At 42.3% G+C, this 20660-nt stretch overlaps 1 protein-coding gene across 7 annotated transcripts in view; it reads right to left on the bottom strand.

The window, feature by feature from the left end:
• The window catches only part of KCNU1 (potassium calcium-activated channel subfamily U member 1), a 154631-nt gene that overhangs the window by 4455 nt on the left and 129516 nt on the right, over positions 1 to 20660 (bottom strand). For all 7 annotated transcript variants that reach the window (XM_042983501.1, XM_042983499.1, XM_042983500.1 and 4 more), the window contains 5 exons: positions 18507 to 18731; positions 16951 to 17137; positions 12301 to 12372; positions 9464 to 9603; positions 557 to 748 (listed from right to left, as the gene is read on the bottom strand). In XM_042983501.1, the coding sequence (XP_042839435.1) occupies positions 557 to 748; positions 9464 to 9603; positions 12301 to 12372; positions 16951 to 17137; positions 18507 to 18731 (816 nt within the window). The remainder of the gene's footprint in view (positions 1 to 556; positions 749 to 9463; positions 9604 to 12300; positions 12373 to 16950; positions 17138 to 18506; positions 18732 to 20660) is intronic.

Genomic DNA, 20660 nt, shown 5'->3' on the forward strand with positions numbered 1-20660 from the left:
GACATAGGAAGAGTGGGCAGACCCTGGGTCAGACTGCCTTGGAGGGAACCCTGCTTTTCCAGTGGGACAAAATGTGATCTCAGGTAAGTCCTTGTTTCTCTGGGTCTCAGCTTCTTGATCTGTTCAATGCAATTAATAACAATACCTACCATGTAAATCCTTGGACAGATTAAATAAACAACAATAACAAGAAAAACAAAGCAGACAGGCACAGAGAAAATGTTCAGTAAATATTAACTATTAGAGTTATTATTAATACCCTTGCTAAGGTACAAAGTTATTAGACCTCTCAGATGCTTCCTGCAGACTTGGATTTTTTATCTGGAAGATGGGCATGAAAACGACTGCCTTATATACCTTCTGCAATTGTTGTAAAAAATAAAGATAGCACATGAAAATGCACTGTAAATTATAAAATATGAGTATAAGGTTGTATTATTGCTCGTTATTATTTTTATGCTATAGGCTATCTAGGAACCCAAATAGCCTGAGTCATTTTCAGAAACCCAGAATGGTAAGGAAGGGGGAACCTTTATTAAGGTAGGAGTAGACTCACTTCAATGTTGGACAGAATGGTTTGGTTTAAGGACAGAAGCCCCAGCTTACACCGCGCTCTTCCAGACACAACCGAAGTGCAGCTGTGGATCAGCCCACAGAAACTCTTATCCAAAAATTGTTCCAGCTGGGAACTTATCCCTCCTGTCACCAGCATCTGAAGTAATTCCAGGACGTGATAATTGTAGAAGGCCTGGAAAGCAACGACAAAGCCACGTGCAAAGTCAGAAGAACCAGCATAGAAACTGTGGACATGTATAGCCTTGGAAATTTAGGGGGGGTATCACTGTTTGAAATGGATCAAATGACACAAAACAGGGTCTCTCATTATCATTATTTTTATTTTTATTTTTTATCTTATTTTTGAGAGAGGGAAAGACAGAGCATGAGTGGGGGAGGGGCAGAGAGAGAGGGAGACACAGAATCCGAAACAGGCTCTAGGCTCCGAGCTGTCGGCACAGAGCCCGACTCGGGGCTCAAAGTCACGAACCGCGAGATCATGACCTGAGCCGAAGTTGGACGCTTAACCGACTGAGTCACCCAGGTGCCCCTCATTACCATTATTAAAATCAACTAAAAACTGGCAGTTCAGGTAGGGCACTGGGTTAGGCCAGGTGCAGAGTGACCCAGTTCTTGCTCCCTCAGGGCTTACACTGTAGCAGAAGAACAAAATGGGAAATGATACTGACACCAAGGATGTCTTCCAAAAATAGCAGAGGAGTATGTCAGGCCACAGATACCCTAATAATCATCAACAGACATTTAAAACTATGTATTTGATGAGACTTCCATAGATTCCTCCCTAGGGACTACTGACATGATTACTGTCATCTATAATTGAATCTTCTGGATGTGAATCTACTTATATTCCTTTTGATTGTGACCCACTTGAGGACAGGTATTGCCTTGGGCCTTACTGATATTTAGATCTCCCACAGTTCTTGTGTGGAGCTAGAACACAAAATTGTAAGGGTTGAATAAATGGATGGAATTTTTGGAATCTCTGGCATCAAAATAAAACCAAAGGAAGACATGTGGGACAACTGCTTATTTTGAAACCACCTGGAGTCCGAATAACTCTAGCTATTTTATTATTTTTAATTTGTTTTTAAGTTTACCTATTTTGGGGGAGAGAGAGAGAGAGAGACAGAGACAGAGAGAGGGAGAGCACACGTGGGGTAGGGACAGAGAAAGAGGCAGAGAGACTTCCAAGCAGGTTCCATGCTGACACAGCACAGAGCCCGATGCAGGGCTCGAACTCACGAACCGTGAGATCATGACCTGAGCCGAAACCAAGAGTTTCGCAAACGCTTAACTGACTGAGCCACCCAGGGAGCCCCTGGCCCTAGCTATTTTCTTAAACTTCTTTTCCAAAGGATTCCTACCATATTCAGTGTAAACTGGCCATTGGCATACACGTAAAGAGCACTGGAATACATTACCCATCAGATTTTCTCAAATCTGAATACATAGAGTTTTAAGTGTTATACTTTTTGTTTTATCGAAATTAGGCTTTTACTCCAGTAGACATGATAATTCATAGGTTTACATAGTACCTATAGAAAAGTTAGTAATTTTTTTTATTAAAAACAATGGGGCACCCGGTGGCTCAGTTGGTTAAAGCATCCGACTCGTGATTTTAGCTCAGGTCATGATCTTACTTGCTTGGGATTCTCTTTCTTCTCTGCCCCTCCTGACCCACACCCCCAAATAAGCAAATAAGAACTTAAAAAAAATAATAGTAATGAACTCAATTGTTACTGTCTTAGAAATGTTGCCATTCACTTTCTCTACTCTCAGATTCAAGGACTCATCTTCTGCAGACTGAATTATGATAGCAACCTGTTTACCTGTCTTCCTGTCTTGTTTTTCTTCTCACTTGGAATCCTTGTTCGAACTGTTTCCAGAGAGATTCTCTTGAACACAAATCAAATCATGCCATCCACCTCCTAAAACTTTCAGTGTCATAACCCTTGCTGTAAAACCAAGCTCATCTCCTCTGTGAATGGTGCCCTCCAGTGCTCAATAGTCTATCTGTTGTTGAAGCTACATATTTACTCCTTCATGCCTTTGCTTTAGAACATCTGATCGCTCAACTTGGGGATCTCTTCATCAGAATGAAGTTTTCCTTTCTTTGTGATCCCACAGCCACTGGCTTTTGCTTCATTTCATCTTTCTGTATTATAAGGTTGGTAGTTTTTCTGAAACATACTTGACTTTGAATCTTGGACTGGTATGTTCTAGCTGAATACTTTTGGAAAATTCATGTGCTCCTTCTCAGAAACCAGTTTCAAAACCTTTACAGTTGACATGATAATACCACCTTTGAATATTGTTTGTGGGATGAAATAGATCTACTGCACACATTATTAAGTTCTGTTCTCTTCAACATTGGTTCTCATGTATCTGGATCACCTGGAAGGATATTCATGAGTGTGGGTTTCTGGAATCCAAGATTTACTGGATCAGAATTTATGGACAGGAGTGGGAATCAGAAATTTAAAGGCCACCTCTAGTGGTTCTGCCACTGGTTGGTGCTCAGATCACTCTGGGCAACATTTCCTTAAATGATGTGCTCTTTCCGAGGACGGACTTTGTCTCCTTAACATTCATGTTCTCGGGGGTGCATTGAACAAAGCAGGTGTTCAAAGCTGTACGAATATTGACTGCAATTGGCTGTTGATTTTTAACAAATAAACAAATATTTCTAGCAAAACGTAGAGGCCATTGGGACAAGAGGGCCTAGGAAATAATACAAGCTATATGATTTAAGAGAGAATAAAAGGAAAATAAGTTCTAAAGTAGTTTTCAGACTAAAAGATGACTTCAAATGTCCTGACTGAGGGGATCCCCTGACTGACGGTCTTCTCCTTACATTTCTTCTTTGTTCCATGTTGCTACCACCTAGAAGGGAGCTTCCAGAATTGGCTCACGGAAATCCAGGGGTGAACAGGGACGTAAATCCAGGTTGAGCCACAATCCGTTTAAGAACAACTGGCCGTAGTGTACAGTGATCAAACATAATGCTGTTAGAATAATTCTCCACTGATGAAAGCAAAGGTCTAAATTCTAGGGCTGTTCTGGTGTCAAGGGCTCTCGGGAAACATGTGCTTTGCATATTTAACAGAGAGAGGCTTAGCTGTTGAATATGTCATTTCTTCAGTTTTGACTTCAAAAGGATTGCAATTCTATGTTGGGGAAAATAATGGGATTTACATGTCACCCTTATTCTGAGAGCTCATCTAGTATTCTTATTATCCTGGGTTCTCTCCTATTGGCCTCTTCCCCACCCCCCTCACTCCCACTCTTCCTTCTTCCTTTCTTTTTTTTCTTTCTCAAGAAAATATGAAAGTTGAAATGTGCTTCACATATTTTAAACTTGGATAGTGCTTCTGATATAATCAGATTTAGTAGAATTTGGACTTCCAGCGTTAGAAAATGTTGAGGCCCAAAGTGTTTTCACTTTTAGCTACAATGAAGCTTGAGGTCTCTCTCATAACCTACAACATTTCTTAATAACATAGATAGTAACACCCTAGATACTTGCTGCTTTTTATTCTGAAAATCCATCTCCAAAGGCTTTAAGACCAACCATTCTTATCAAATATTTCTAATTGAAAATGAGGCTACATGGTAGGAAAACTGCGAGTAACCAGCAGAGGGACCTTAAGGGAGTCACATACCTTCTGTGAGCCACAATTTTCTTACAAGTAAGGAAATTGCTGCCTACGTTCATGTCCAGTTCTGAAGTCCAATTGTTATAAAGCCATACAGGAGTCCTGCTTATGGATCTGAGTGTCTCTCCATATATTTTTTTAAAGTTTATTTATTTATTTTGAGGGGGGCGGGGAGAAAGAGAGAGAAAGAGCATGAGCGTGCACGTGCAGGGGTGAGGGGCAGAGAGAGAGAGAGAGGGAGAGAGACAATCCCAAGCAGGCTTCTGCACTGTCAGCGCAGAGCCTGATGTGGGGCTTGAACTCATGAACCGTGAGGTCATGACCTGAGCAGAAACCAAAAGTCGGACACTCAACTGACTGAGCTACCCAGGTGCCCCTCCACATTCGTATTTTTTTTACAGTATTGAGCTGAGAGAGGATTAAATGTGAATATGAATTAAGTTTCACCGGACTGTTTTCCCATCTGGGGCAGTTTACAGTAGTATACCAGAGGCTACTTGAAGCCGTAGTGTCAGCTGTGTCCGATTTGGAAGGAAACACTATTATTTTACATTGGAAAGAAAAAAATCACCGGTGTATCAGGGGATAGAATGAAAAAGGACATGAAATCCAAAACAAAACTTCAGTTTAAGCAGTGACGACTTCACAGCACGTTATTCAGGCTTTGTTCCATCCTTGGGACCCACACCTTCATTCCTTTGTGTTTATTAAGGGAGGGCAGAGGAAAAGGTGGAGAAGTCCAGACTGGTGATCTAATCTTGTTTCAGACACGGGTGCGGCGTGTCCTGAGGGGAATCTGTTCTGAATGCATCTGTTTTCCCCTTTGCCCTTTTGGGTAGTATGGGCATCAGGGGAACAAGCTCTGACTTGTGACCTCTGACCATGCAGCAGCAGGAAACAGATCTCTTGGTGCCCTGAGCTGGGCGGCAAGTCCAAAGAACCGCTTGGAAGGTGTTTCTTGGGAAGGGGCATTATGAGGCAAAAGGCACATGCTAAATGGGGTGGGGTGGTGGACCCCTGTCCCTCACACAGGACTCAGGACCGGAAACTGGATATCTTGTCTCAGAACAGCAGATGGGATTCTGTTCCTTCCGTTTCATGCCTCTCTCTATGGGTCCCATATTCTAACTTCTAGGAGTGACCTTCCAGATCTTCTTAACAACAGAAATCCTCCTTCGAATCAAATTGGAGGCAGAGCCTCACACACAGTGCAGATGAAAGCTGAGTTGTTCTCACTGGGGGGAGGGGTACAGGTGTGTGGGGGTGCCCTGATGGGGTGAGTGTGCCCAGGGGGACCCCCCCGCTGTTTGTATGCTCAGCAGCTCCTGAGCACGCTGGAAGGCAGATCCCTTTTGGCAAAACTTGAAAGTCAATGCACTGGAAGGCTACTCATAATCACAAAGATTTCTGGAAGGACAGGACTCTGACAGCAAGGTCTGACTCTGGAATCACAGAAAGTAGGGTTTGAAAACCAGCTTGTCATCTGTAAGTGCTGTGACTTTGGCACTTTATGTATCCCTCTAAGCCTCAGACTCTTTATCTGTAAAATGAGGCTCATAATTATATTCTCCTAATTGGGTTGAAAGAAGAATTAAACATGGTATTGCAGGTAATGCGCTTAGCAAAGACCTTGACCCAAAGTAAGTGCTTCAGAGATGTTATTATTATTCCTATCACAGTTATTGCCCTGATTCCTAATATTACCCTAACAACAGAACTTATTCGAAGAAGTTGCCATGAGGTCTGTGCTGAGAAAGAGCCGCAGGTGTGATGTGCAGGCAAAGAAACTGACCATTAGTGGCGACTGCCGTGGGGATGGCTTACAGGGAGTGATAACCACGGATGGAGCTTGCAACTGCCATCCTAACTTTAAGGGGAGACCAAGATCTTTGCCTTTCTCCCCCACCTCTGAGTAAGAAGATGCTCTGATAAGAATGGAGAATAAAGCAGAGTGGTGATGAACATATTCCGAGGCCACTGCTCTCATTTCCGCAAGACCAAGGGTCAGGTCAGGAGGCCAGCCAACATCAAATGGTACTCAGAAGAGTGGAGACGATAGAATTGGAGGCTCAGGTCTGACCTGTGGCCTCTTTCTTTCTATGTGGCTAGACAATGGGAAGTCACCCCCACCCTTAGAAAGCCAGGTGGACCCAGCAGCACCAGACGTCAGGGCAAAGGAAACAATGGTGGGCAGTTACCTGATTATTTTTAAAGGTCTAGTTCAGCTTCTCGTGGCCAGAGATTTGGGGTTGGAGCTCTAAATAGTATTAAAGTGTGTTCATTTTGTTGTGTTGTACATCATTAAGGATTCAAGAGCTGGGGTGGAAGGTCACTAGGTAGATACGCAGAGGGTCAAGATCCAAGCCAGCCCCTTTGACATAAAAGCTCCATTGCTATGCTCACCCTATGTTCTGTTGACCAAGTGCTAGTCTTTTTAATTTTATTTTTTAATTTTTATTTAGTTTTGAGAGAGAGAAAGAGAGACAGAGTGCAAGCAGGGGAGGGACAGAGAGAGAGGGAGACAGAGAATCTGAAGCAGGCTCCAGGCTCTGAGCTGTCAGCACAGAGCCCGACGCAGGGCTTGAACCCACGAACTGTGACATCATGTCCTGAGCCGAAGTGGGATGCTTAACCAACTGAGCCACTCAGACACCCCTGTCCTTGCAGACAAAGTGAGGGTCCAGTGTGGCTTGTGACCTCATGTGACTCAGTTGTGTGGCTTTTTCTCTCTTCCACAGACTTCACTGTAGGGCCTCAGAAAAGACTCCTGAGTTCTTACATAGCTTATTTCCTTTTCCAGGAGGATGAACTTGTCCTTTCCCACTGAGAAGCCCAATGGTACAATACCTGAAGGTAGCCTGGGAGGAGGTGGTACTTCTCAGTGAGGTCACAGGTCCTGTGGTAAGTGGTAAGAGGCCCAGCTGCTGGCTCTCATGACCAAGTTTGTGTTTCCTATGCTGGCTTACGTTGTATGTTCATTTGTTTTTATTTCTATTCTCTTAGCCCTTCTCTGCCCATCCCATTCTTCCCACCAGTTCTAAGCAGAGTCTGTGACTTTGTTCCTGCTGCTGTGGGCCAGTGGAGTTTAATTAAGGCTCCAGTTGAATTTAAGGCACAAAGGTGCCTGTCATCTAGGGATCTCTGAAGAGACCTGGGACCTTAACCCCATTGAAAATGTATCCTGCAGACGGTCCAGTTCATCCAAAGTCACCTCCTGCCTGATACTTCAAGTCATTAATTACCGGCAAGGGAACTGACATATCAATGACAGACAGTGATAAAACCCTTTCTCTGACAGAGCCATCTTCCCAGCAAGGTCACCTGACTGGGCTCCTGGCTCAGTCAAGGCTGAATGCTGCCTAACCCTTTGGGAAATTCATAGTCTACCAACTTGTTTAATGTTAAGCTATCACCGACATCGTTTTCTCTCTCTGAGAACCGGATGGGATTTATGACACCCCCTCCCCACAAGGCTTAGGGAAGCAGAGGCCAAGGCAACATAATCCCCTGCTGCCATGAGGGCAGTGCCTATGGCCCAGCCACACTCCCCTAAAAAATGCAATCTGTGCCTTTGAGGCACCTGTACAATTCAGGAATGATGCCCTTTCCACACGGAATTACAGAAGGCTGCAAGCCTATCAAACTGGCTCCAGAGCCCTGTCCGTCTAACCACTGGTATTCAGCTGCTCCACAGCCTTTCCCTTGGAAACTCTGGGGAGGCGTCTGTGAGGCAGCCAGGTTTCCGGTGGAGGAGTTCTTGCAGTTGTTCACAAATGGTGACGTACAGATTTTGTGTTTTAGTCCAACTCCCTGAACATAAGAGCACTTGCACCTCACTGCCTTTTCCCTTCTCCTCTCTGCCTGCAGTGTTTCTTCTCCCAAGATCAGAATGACACCAACTCCCTTCTTCCCCAGAGCTGGCCTTGCATGCCTCGACTTCAGTGCTGCCTTCCTTCTCTGGCCGCGCCATTGAGACTTGCAACTCCTTTCCTAACCCTCACATTTCTTATCTCACATTGCCTTAGCCCTTATATCTGACATGCCACATATGGCCCTTATTTTTCAGGTTCGTGTTTGGTTTTGTTTTGTTTTAAGTTTTATTTACTTATTTTGAGAGAGCACAAGTGGCGGAGGAGCAGAGAGAGAGGGAGAGAGACAGAATCCCAAGCAGGCTCTGCACTGTCAACACAGAGCTCGATGTGGGGCTGAAACTCATGAACCGTGAGATCACGACCTGAGCCGAAACCAAGAGTTGGACACTTAAGTGACTGAGCCACCCAGGCGCAACTATCATGTTTACGTTAATCTCCTCCACTACCCTAAGCTCTACGTGGGCACACAGACTTCTGTCTGTTTCATCACTGCTGTACACCTGGCACCTAGAACAGTGTGCCCTTCATAGAGTAGGTTTTCTCACAGTGCATTTAATTCTACTTATGGAAATGCTGGAGTGGAGGCAAGGGACATGCTCAGAAGCTAAAGAAGTATTGAGAGCTGAAGACCAACCACATAGTCAGGCGCCCAGGGGGCACCCGGGTGGCTCAGTCCTTTGAACATCCAACTCCTGATTTCTCCTCACGTCCTGTTCTCACGGTTTGTGGGTCTGAGCCCTGCATCGGGCTCTGCACTGGCAGCATGGGTCTGCTTGGGATTCTCTCTCTCCCTCTCTCTTCCTGCCCCTCTCCCACTGTCTCTCTCTCAAAAATAAACAAACATTAACAAAACAAAACAAAACAAAGCACCCCAGGAGAGGGGTGACATGGAGGGAGAGTCAACATAGCTCTGAACAAAACTCATATCGCCAAAGGCCAAAGCTTTTTTTCCTAGTCCCCCTGTCCCTTTATGGCTGAGTCCTGCATAAGCTGTTGAAGATATTTTAGAAAGAGGAGAAAGGAGTATCTCATAAGTTCTGACACCACAGCTTGGTCTGCCAAGATGCACTTGAAGCTCAAAGGTAGGTACCCTCCTCTTTAGGTGCTCATTCTTCCTGGTACCAAGTGATCTCGTTCTAAGGGCCAGAAGACATTTGTAATTTTGAAAATGTGAACATTTGGCTCCCGTTGCCAGGTAGTTGTGAAAAAAGATGAAATAATGTATCTGAACAAGATTTTTTGTGAAATTCCAAGAGAACTCAGAATTGTGAGGAATTCTCATCATTTCTCTAAGCCCTAACCATCCTTTCTACCCTCTGCAAGGGGCTTGGTTCACAGGTTCAGCTCAGCTGCACTTACTGTGGCCAGGAGGGAATCCAAGAAGCTGCCAGAAAAGACGGTGCCAGTGGAAAAGGATGTGCTGAGATGCAGGTTTGTTCCTGAGAATGATTCATCCAGTCCACTCAGCTGTTCAATATAGTGGATATTGGAAGGATTTTCTGCAAAGCAAAGAAGGAAAAAAAAGAAAGGCAGGCAGACAAGCTTAAGAATATGAGACTGCCATACAAAGCAGGCCAAGGGGTGACCACTGATCAAAGGATCTGATGTCTACTCTGGGGCCAATGTGGGATCTGCCCTTACTTTAGTATATCTAATCTATATTATATATATATTATACATATATATATATTATATAGATTAGATATAGATATAGATATAGATATAGATATAGATATAGATATAATTTTTTTTTCTTTCCAAGCATCTTCCTCCCCTAAAGACATGTATCCGTCTTGGGTACCTTCATCATCAAGGGTATATCCTTGACCCAGTTCCTCCAAACAAATGCCTCCAATGTCACCTTTATATAATTTACCTTTCAAAGCAGGACACTTTTGGAAGTAAAAAGGGGCACTCTCAATAACTGCACTGGGACAACAGGCATAAATGGGAACATATGATCACCCCAATTAAAGGCATTTTTCATAACACTACATCATAGATACCTTGGTATTCACTTGGGTTTTTAGAGTTATCTGGGTCCAGGATAAGCTAAAGCAGTAACACTCAAAATTTAATGTGTGTATGAATCACCTGGGGATCTTGTTATAACACAGATTATGATTCACTAAGTCTGGGGGTAAGAACGGGATTCTAGGTGTCCAACAAGCTTCTAGTTTCCAGCTGCTGATTCATGGACTATACTTTGAGTAATAGGGCTTAGAGAATCCTCCTAACTGGGGCCCCTGTAGAAGTGGCCAAATTATCTACTAGCATGTCTATACTTGCCCCAGCTGCAACTCAGATCCTTGTAGGAAGCCTCTGAAGGAAATGCAACTGGTCATTGTTGGGAGTACAAACAGAAGCCCTGATTGCCGTTGTTCCAAGATTATTGTTTCAAAAATGTTTGAAGACCAAATAGCTTTGGATGACAGAGATAATATCTCCCACCAGAGCAAAGGGAATCAAGTTTACTGCCTGTTATAAAAGATTCTGGTTCCCAAAGCCCATGGTTTCTCTCCTACAAAGCAATCCATTGTTCGTACAGGTATTATTTGGCCCTTGTCATGTCACCCTGTGGGAATGAGGCTTTGGGCAAGCAGCACAAAATTGATGGTACTCTGGCTATTGCCACTGCTTTGAGTAACAAACTGTTCTTTATCTCTGTCCCAGGGGTCTTGTGTCTTCTTCCAGTATCCATGAAACTGAGGCAGGTCAACTTAATGGTTTGCAAGTAACATAAGGTCTTACTTACATCCTTCACAGTTCTTGACAGTCAGATTACAGATCAAACCAAACTTCCTGGGCATACAATGCAGAATACATTCCTAACTAAGACTGGATTATTCCTTAATTCTTCAAATCACTCCATGGTTTTATAAAAGATGAGCAATGTCTGACTAATATCTACCCACCTTTCTTATGCACATACACTTTTTTCTCCTTGCATTCTAACCCTCGACACACACACATACTCCAGGAGCCCTTGTCCAAATCTCGCTGTGTCTTCTTAAACTACTGGCCTCTGCTTTCTTAGCCATTTTCCTGTATGCCACTGGACATTCTGTACCAAAGTGCTGACAGTCAGGCCTGCAGCTCTCATGTCATTTTGACCTTTTCCAGCCAGCCAAAGAACAAAAAACTGAGGGAGCTGACAGGTGATTTGTTATACTAATTTGACAAGGGCTACCTGATGCCAGAAAGTCTTTAGTTCAACAAAGCTGTAAGTCCCTGGATGGTGACCAGATGTACTTTGGGGCCAGGGAAAACCTTGCTGGTCCTCTCCTAACCACTCCAACTTACATCACAGTTTTCTAATCAATGTCCTTAGTGTATCTACGCCTTGGGTTAAAGATGGTTCAAAAGGGTAGAAAAATAAAATATAAGTAAAAACTGCAGTTGACAGCTTCAGGTTCTAATCTGTGCTAAAGACACCATGCCCCTCTTTCGTATCTTCCCCTTTCATTATCAATTATTGCTATTATTAAATCCCAGTGTGTCCCCTGTTGTCTTAAAAATGTATCCCCAAATGCACAGGTACCTTCGCTGCCTTCCCTACTCTTCCCACCCTCAGAGCTCCTCACATCCAGGAAAGTCTCATGTATGTGCATTTTCCATATGGTGTTGGTGAGAGAGAACAGCTTATTCTGGTGTTTCTGCATGAAGTATTTTCATTTTAGAAGAGCATCACTCAGAGCCAGGATTCAGATGACCCAAGGGAGGTACCTGGGACACAAAATTTAAGAACCCCAGGAGTGGACACATCCTTAAAATCTGTACCCCAAGTGCCTCATTTGCATCACCCTGGTATCCTGGCCCCGGTGTCACTACAGGAAAGGAAGATGCCTGATTTAAAGTCCCATGATGGGTAGGTAAGTGAGTATTGGGAGATCCTTCCTAGAAGTCTTCAAATCCATGGTCCCTCCCACAAAAGATTTCCTCCAAACAGACTGAGCCAGTGGCTGATCTCCTCCTGGTCACTGAACAAAAGGAGAAGGCAGATGCTATTCCTGCACCCTGACACCCAGATACAACAGGCTCTGCTTGATGATGTCACCAGCTGTGTAAAAGCCCAATGTAATGTCCAAACACTTAATGTTTGTCTGGGCCCCATTCTGATTCTTCTGTCCTTTGACTGTGGATTCTTAGATCACAAAGATTTCTCCCTTGAATTTTATCCTTGAAACACAACTTACTCAGTTCAGTGAGGATGGGGATTCTTCGGAATTTTAGTTTCTCAGGAAATCTGGTGAAACACTCTGAAGTCCCTTTTGTGAACACACACAACAAAGAAAAGAGATTGATAAATGCAAACAAAGTGGCTTTTAAGACTTGGCAAGGATGTAAATGCATGCCATGTTACTTGATGCTTTATCTTAACAAAGTTAAGGGAAAGAAAATTGGGGCCTCCTCAGCATTTCCTTTTGAGAAGTGGTGTGTGTTTTAAATGGCATTTCAAATGAACTACAAAAAAGTGAAGCTCTCCCAGTCGTTGCTTATTGATGACAAAGTAAAATATGATTATTCTGCATGGAGTGGTAGTGCTGGGTAATGGCTCAGACAGGCTGTGCCTCAATCCACATCCATTTGCTTGCAGAACTTTTAGGGAACCATGAATAAATGGTGGTGCTTCCCCACCAGTGCTTCTGGAGATACTACCACTAATTTCTGGCTCCTAGTGCTCTTGGCTTCTTTGCGATATTCTCTGGGTACCCGGGTGCCCATGAGGCAATGCTCATGTCTTCTTTCTTCTTTAGCAGAACTGGCTGCCTCCCATTTCTGGTTGGCTTGACTCAATCCTAAATCCCTTGGGACTTCCTTAAAGATTGGCAGGATGTGACTTGGGGCCTCTGAGCTTTGCTTTCAGTTTACAGACAGATTTCCCTCCTGTGTTAGGAGGTGAGCCTCGACTCACTTCCTCTGTGGGCCTCGACTCCAAAACACAGCAATGCATGGCACCAGCCTGAAACACAGTGCTACCTTGCAGGGAACAACAGGAAGGTTCAAAACCCAGATGAACACCAGAGTTTCGGTCTCCGAGCCACACTAAAAAAATGTAAAGGATGAAAAGGGAAGAGAGAGTTGGGAAGCTGGGGTCCACTTAAAAAAGAAACACACGCACAATGATCTCATCAGAAGTGATGCTTTGATAGGGTTTGAAGAGAGGTCTCTTGGATGTTTGAATGGAGTCCTGAGGGATATGGAAGGGGAATGGGCAGAGGGAATGGGATAAGGGATACAAAGCAGGAAAGAGTCAGTATAAATAAGATGAAGTAGGAGAAAATTCAAACTCCCAATTGGCCTCCAAAACCCTGTGTGATTTTCCTATAATTGTCATGGGTCACCATTATAGGGTGTAAAGTAGGGAACTGACATTATCTGTTAAATATTTATAAAAGATCCCTCTGGCTGCTGTGAGCAGTGGAAACTATAGAGCAATCAGGATTTTACCACAGTCCTATCAAATCTGTGAATTAAGTATATATAGTCAGAGGCTTCGATCTCAGATGTTCTTACTAGGTGCATACACATGCTTATCAGTTGAAATAACTGATTTGGACACCAGCTGAAGGACAGCAACTGAATTTCTGCCTTAACTCCCTCTTGTCTTGTGGAGCAATGGTTAATTTGAGTATGTGTCAGATCATAGCCTGGATATATTTCACTAATTGTCAATATTTTTGCTATGTAATAGTACATAGTATTATACCTGAAATCTTCCAGTCTGGCAGGGTGCTATTATAAAAGATTGCTTAATTGTAGATTACTACTGTACATTTAAATTTCAGTAGCATATTAAGTTGTCAGACTTAATTACCATTATATGTTTAGATTATGCCACAGATTATTTAGTTCAATACCTAGGTTTGCTAACCTGCTCTCCCTGTGATGTGACAGGGCAATAATTAGAACGTCACTGGAAAACCTAAAGTTTCCCACAGAAATGTCCAGGAGGCCTGGCGTTCTTACTGATCCTTAAGAAAGTCCTCACTCTGCTGTCCCCAACTCCCAACATCCCTTGGTGAATCACTGTATGGAATAGCCTTGGTAGTCTTAGATGGCCTTCACATATAAGTTTATCATGACTGCGAAGATGTGGAAAAGCCTGCTTATCCCACAAGAATCTCACCAGATATGCTAGGGCAAGGTTTCTGATTGGTACTATTGACATTTGGGGCCAAAAAGGTTTTGTTGTTATTATTATTTTAAATCATGCGGGGCTGCCCTGTGCATTATAGGATGTCTACCAGCATCTCTGACCTCTACTCACTAGATGCCAATAGTATCCCATCAAGTTGGGACAACCAAAACTGTCTCTAGGCATTGTCGGATGACCTCTGGGTGGAAGGGTGGCAGGGGAGAGGGGAACTGCCCCTGGTTGATAACCCCTGTCCTAGAGGAAAGGAGAGCAAACTGCCCATTGGCTAGTCTTATGTTGGTGCTCAGCATGCAAGATGTTTTCTGACTCCTGGCAGAATTACATAGTCCTTTATACTGTCAGTTCTTGGAAGTGTATATTCTCATCTCTATCTCTTAGTGATGGTACAAGAATGGTATTCACATGAAATGGGAAGAATGGTTAAGAGAGCCAAACAGGCTTCTTCAAGGCTTCAGAATTTCTCTATATAAACTCCGAGTAGATTTCTATAATGCCAGAGTAATTGATGAAAAATCTGAGTAATGATCCTTTACTATTCTTGGGTGCTCATAACGTGACTTTACTGATGTTATATAGCCAGCAGATAAGCAGACTCAATGACCTTCGTTAGGTGGCGCAGTAGAGCCTGTCTAGGTCTCCATTTCCTGGTCACACAGTTGGGTATGATGATATCCCTAAAAGAAACCTTGCAAGGCTCCCACAATACATTTTTCTCTAAACCTTTCCTTTTATCTTTGGGGAAAGCATGTACTCATACTTCATAACAATTGAAATACTTTGATATGTCTTCATTTTCTCTGCCTCCTTTCCAAACCTTTTTCCTTCTCTCTTTTACCTCCTTCTACCAATTAATCTTTCTCCTTTGAGGGCATCCTTCTAGCCTGTAACAGAGTACATGGCACATCATACCAAATCAATATTGTTTTGTTGAATTAATGAATAAGCAAAGGGATAAAAATCACTAGAAATAAAGGAAAGTGGAATTAAATCCATAGGTTTCTCTCTTTCTAGCCTATATAAGATGTGAGATGAAGTGAAAGTAATGATAGGAAGGACAAGTCACCGAGATGATTAACTCAGTGGCCAATGTCAGTTTATCCCAGGCTTAAGTGGGCATTTTCATTTGTATACTGATGACTTTGCCTTTAAAGTGAATACTTCTTCTTTGTCCAATTATAGAAAGTTATAAGCATGGTGGGTACACACACACACACCACTCACACATATATCACACACAAATCGTGTGTAAATCTGAGTGAGCCTAATTGCTAAGCTAAGGTTTTATGTGCAGAGCACAACAGCATTTTTTGATTTGCTCAGCAGAGATATGGTTCATACAGCCTCAGTCTGAATTTCCATGGCACTTTGATATTCATAAAGTGCTTTGTTATTAGCCTGCTTTGCAAAACACCCTGAAACTCTGGGTGCTGAGTGGGCTTTCATTGCTTAGTGAGGGTGTCTCAGGTAGCTAGCTCAGTTCACCTACCAGAGATTAGGCTAGATTGCTCATTTATTCCTCTGTCCCAAGACCCTTTTATGTTCTCACCTAGCAACAGCACCTAGGAGTCAGAGAGAGTTCTTTTGGTTTCCTAATTTGATTCATGAACATTTTTATCCAAAACAATAATCATGAAAGCCTTGCGATGCCGTTGATGTCTGACTGTTCCAAGTTCCATGCAAAGTGGTCAACAGCTATGTGGCTAAAGGACTAAGTTCCTGATCCTGATACAGAGGATCAACATTCCCAAGGGAAATGGCTAGATTCAGGGAACCCCAACCATGATTTACTTTTATTTGTTGAGTTGAAAATCTGTTTTAGATACAGAAAATTCTTCAGAAATAGTACTTTCATATTAGGTTGAGTGTCTAGTACTCAGTTTTGGAAACAAATTAATAGTAAGCCTTTTCCCATTTGGGAGGAGAAGGAAAACCACAATATTTAGTGGGAATTTACCTTGAACACTTGGGTACAGTCAAATATAAGGGCTCAAGAGTCCATCTTACTGGCTTATTTGTTGCAATTCAGTGTGTATGTGGTAAGCATCTAAGTGACCATAGTTGTACTAGGAACTAAGAGGAATACAAAGGAGGAAGAGACTTGATCCCCATCCTGAACAGATCCTGCTTCTCACCATCTCTTTCCAATCTGAAGCTGCAATACAACATTTTTAGTCTGTAGAAGTTGAAAGGGACCTTAGAGATAATCTTGTACAATTCATATGTTAAAAGCATCTTCAAAGAGTAAGAGAGAGTTATACTTCATTCTCTCAAACATGAAACTAGGAAGAGTATGGAAACAACTCTAAGATCCAATGAGGATTGATACTACTACTGCTACTACTACTAAATGTTATTAATTATAATAATATGCCAATTTCTATCTTAACTAATATTTAATAACAGCAACAAAAACAGCACTAAAATTCAGTGATTTTTCTTAAAATTGGAAAATAGTGTTACATGCATTCCATTTAGAATACAGACATAGTTTTCATTTGACTTAGGATCCCCAAGGACTGAACTGTCTGCTACTTCCATTATAAAATTCTCAGAGTTGGAAGGGAACTTCAAGGCTATCTGGCCCAATGTCTCCTCCTCCCCATTATCAAAATACTTCAGAGAGGAGTTAATTCTCTTTCCTTGTTCCATTCTCTCTAGCCTCCTCCTGTCAGGGAGTTGTTCTTACATGGTTCTTCAGGCATATTGGGAGCGCAGCTAACCCGCAGTGATCCGATGTTGAGGGTAGCCATGATGGTCTCTGTGTCTACCAAAGCTGGGCTGCTCAAAGCCTTGGATGAGGAGGATAGAACAGCGCACATGGAACATTCCTCTATGTTGGCTGCGCGGAGGTCTTCAGGAAAGAGTGCAGATCCCTAATGAGAGAAAACCCAGTAGAGGAGGGACTTCTCAGATGGAGGGAATTTATATCATGGCTCAGGGTAATGGCTCTTTGTGGGTGATGCCAATTTTTCAGCCAAAGCCTCTCTAGCCTCCATTGACTTGGTTTCAAGACTCAGCTACCTGATATTTGAACACATTTAGCTTCATTGATCATTAATATCTTAGTGTGACTAAATTTCACAGGCCCTTTCTTGAGAGCAAGTCTGGATGAGCCAAAGGAGGGTGGAGACAGAAGAGCCCACATCCATTCAGATGACTCAAGTGGGAGAAGCAAATTAGGGATAACAGTAGGGATAACAGGAAACATTCAGAGAAAGGAGAAGTTATGGATCTAAAGGCAAATTTTGCATCCCCACAATTTTGTTTGTAGCTGACCTTTCCTGTTACTCTCTGGGTTAACTAGCATAGTGGTGGTTACTTCTTTCCCAATTTGGTGGAGACACAGGGATAGATCTGATCCCGCCCTCAGGAAGCTTAGACTAGAATACTGGTAATTCCTAACACTAGCTGGATCTGGAGATTTCCGGTTCTCTTCCTGTCTTCCTTTCTCTGGCCTAATAAAAGGGTGCAGTGCAGAGAACTTTGTGGTGCCTTTTTTAAAGGGAAATGAAATTTGTTCCTTGACGGAACCATTTTTGAAATTTGAAAAATATTACACGTTGCCAGCATCATTTCATGAAAAATATTACATGCTTTGGTGCATTTCACACTGCCATATTTTTTTTTTAATCCAGGGAAAGAGAGGGATACAATGGCATACAGACCTATAAAGGTTCAGAGCAAATACAATTACAACCACAATGTCATATATGCAGAACCGATCCATTTCTCATAAATGTAAACCGAATTCTTCCTTTTCATACATCTATCAAGGACTGTGTGGCATTGTGTTCCAGATTAGATGTGTCTCCAGAAAAGATGAGAAAGTTGGAACACAAAGGCTTAGCTATTAGCTTTAGCTATTAAGTCAGAATCAGATTCAGAAATGCAGAGAAACTGTTATATAAAAACCATAAAACATAATAATAAACATAAAACATAACATGCAGTGGATCCTGAGCATAAACCCAGGAGCCAAAATGTCTAGATTTAGGTCTTAGTTCTGCTACTTACCAGTGGTGTAAACTTGGACAGCTTACTTACTCTCTCTGTGCCCAAAGTTCAACACTTTCACAATCTACCCCATAGGATTACTTTGAGGATTAAATGAGCTACTTTACGTAAGATGCTTAGAATAGTTTTTGATAGCAGTAAGCACTATATAACTACAAGCTATTATTTTGTTATTATTAATGCTAGTACCATTAGTGAATACAAATATTCACTCTATGTGACACTTACAGGAAGAATGTATATCTGGGGAAAATTCCGGAGAAACACCCATTCTCTCTTCAGGTAATCCAAAGATCCGATGAATACAATGTCCTTCAGCTCCTGCCGGGTATAGCTGCTAGCTCTCAAGGGTATTACAAAATTCCGAAGCCCCATCAGCGTGGAGTGGGCATCTCCAAAGACACATGCTACCACATGGTTCCGAAACTCATGTTTTGACTTGTCCATTCGTTTCTAAGCATAAGCAGGCCAGAGTCTGGTCAGTTTTAGAAACAAGCTGAGAGTCTCTCAAAGAGGGCTCCTTCCCCTCATACCAATACTTCTAGGTACATCCACAGGAGTACTTCCACAAGGATAATGTAATTCTGCAAATTGCTCATAAAAATGGAATTTATCTGCCTTGGGGCAATTCTACTTTTTATCTTTTTGTGGAGTTCCTTCTGACTCCACTGTTTAAAGTCTTTTATTAGCCTGGAGTACATCAATTAAAACTCAAATAAGTGTCATTCCTTGAGGTGTGACATCATAGAACCAAATGGGGAACACATCTTTTATTGTCATTACATGTTTTTGGCCTTGTATGTGCTATAGTGAGATTCGATGGAAAGCTAAAACATTACAAGTTCCTTTGCTAAATTTATGTTTTCTAGTGAGCCCTGAAGATCACGTCAGGTTGTACAAAATTCTTCAGTTTTCAGTGGATTTTTGTATATACGAAAATATCCATTAGTTTGGAACATGTGAAATTGCCTTTTCACGGGCCAAAAATGGTTGAATATTGGTCATTTTATATGGTTCCACCTAATACACCAAACTGATTCAACAGATGCTTTGCAAAGTTGAAGAAATTCCTATGCAAAGTGCACAAAAGAAATAAAAAGGTCACAAAATTCCATCTGAGATCAAGCATTTATACATGTCCCACACTATCATCAACAGCACCAGTTGTTAACGTTTCTTTAATATCTCTAAGTTGAAAATAATAATGTACATGAAAAATATTTAGGTTAGGTTTCTCCCACATTCACAGAGATTTTTAAGAATGATAAATGTCACTTTAAAAAAAAGAGAGAGATGATATTCCTGTAGGAAACTCATGTTGAGCCTTTGTCTGATTTCTTCCAGGGAATGAGTCAAGGTCCTCTCTAGTGACACTGGGATGGGCTGGAAGGAGCAGTGGATCTGGAGGAAGACCTGATTCTGTATTCTTTTGTATGACTACGAACAAACTAGTTTCACCCTCTCACCCTCAATTTCTGTAAGTTTCAATGGTTTAAAAATAAGAGTGAGGGGCGCCTGGGTGGCGCAGTCGGTTGAGCGTCCGACTTCAGCCAGGTCACGATCTCGCGGTCTGTGAGTTCGAGCCCCGCGTCAGGCTCTGGGCTGATGGCTCGGAGCCTGGAGCCTGTTTCCGATTCTGTGTCTCCCTCTCTCTCTGCCCCTCCCCCGTTCATGCTCTGTCTCTCTCTGTCCCAAAAATAAATAAAAAATGTTGAAAAAAAAAATAATAAGAGTGAATTCTGTTGTAGAAATTAAATACCATATTGAAAATGTAATGCTCAACTAATTAGCTGTTGTTCAATACCTATTAATCAACTCTGAATCTTATTGAATTCCTAGAGTTTCAAAGGAGGACTCTTGGAAGGTGGTAGAGAACAAGTTAAATGCATTTAAAAGCATTTCATGTATGAGTGTGTTCTACATTCGTCTGCTCATGAAGACTCAGAATACTTCAACTGGATACATCATCCTCCCTCACGTCCGTCCTTAGCTGGGTTAAATGACAAGCTTCTGTGAAACACGGGCTGATAAAATCTAACCAGATAAATAAGTAACATCTGACATCTCCACAATTAGTTTGTCAAATTAGCATATATGAGGAAATACTCTCTTTTCAGAGGGAATTGCCCTGTGAGGGGAAATAAAGCTACTTGTCTGGAGAGCCTTCCTAGAGAGTGATGTGAATCTTAACCAAATCTATTAAATAATTGTCTCTCGCTAATCCGATTAGTTGTAACTTGAATAATGAAGCCTCTAACGGTATTTAATGTAATATGCCTGAAGTCCAACTATCGCTCTTCTGAGTAGAACTAAACAATTAGAAACAAGATGCATGGCAGAGTGCATTAATGGGCACAGCTAGAGAGGCAATTTCTCCAACAA

The sequence above is a fragment of the Panthera tigris genome, chromosome B1 (genome assembly GCF_018350195.1).
Source record: "Panthera tigris isolate Pti1 chromosome B1, P.tigris_Pti1_mat1.1, whole genome shotgun sequence".
Classification (NCBI taxonomy): Eukaryota; Metazoa; Chordata; class Mammalia; order Carnivora; family Felidae; genus Panthera; species Panthera tigris.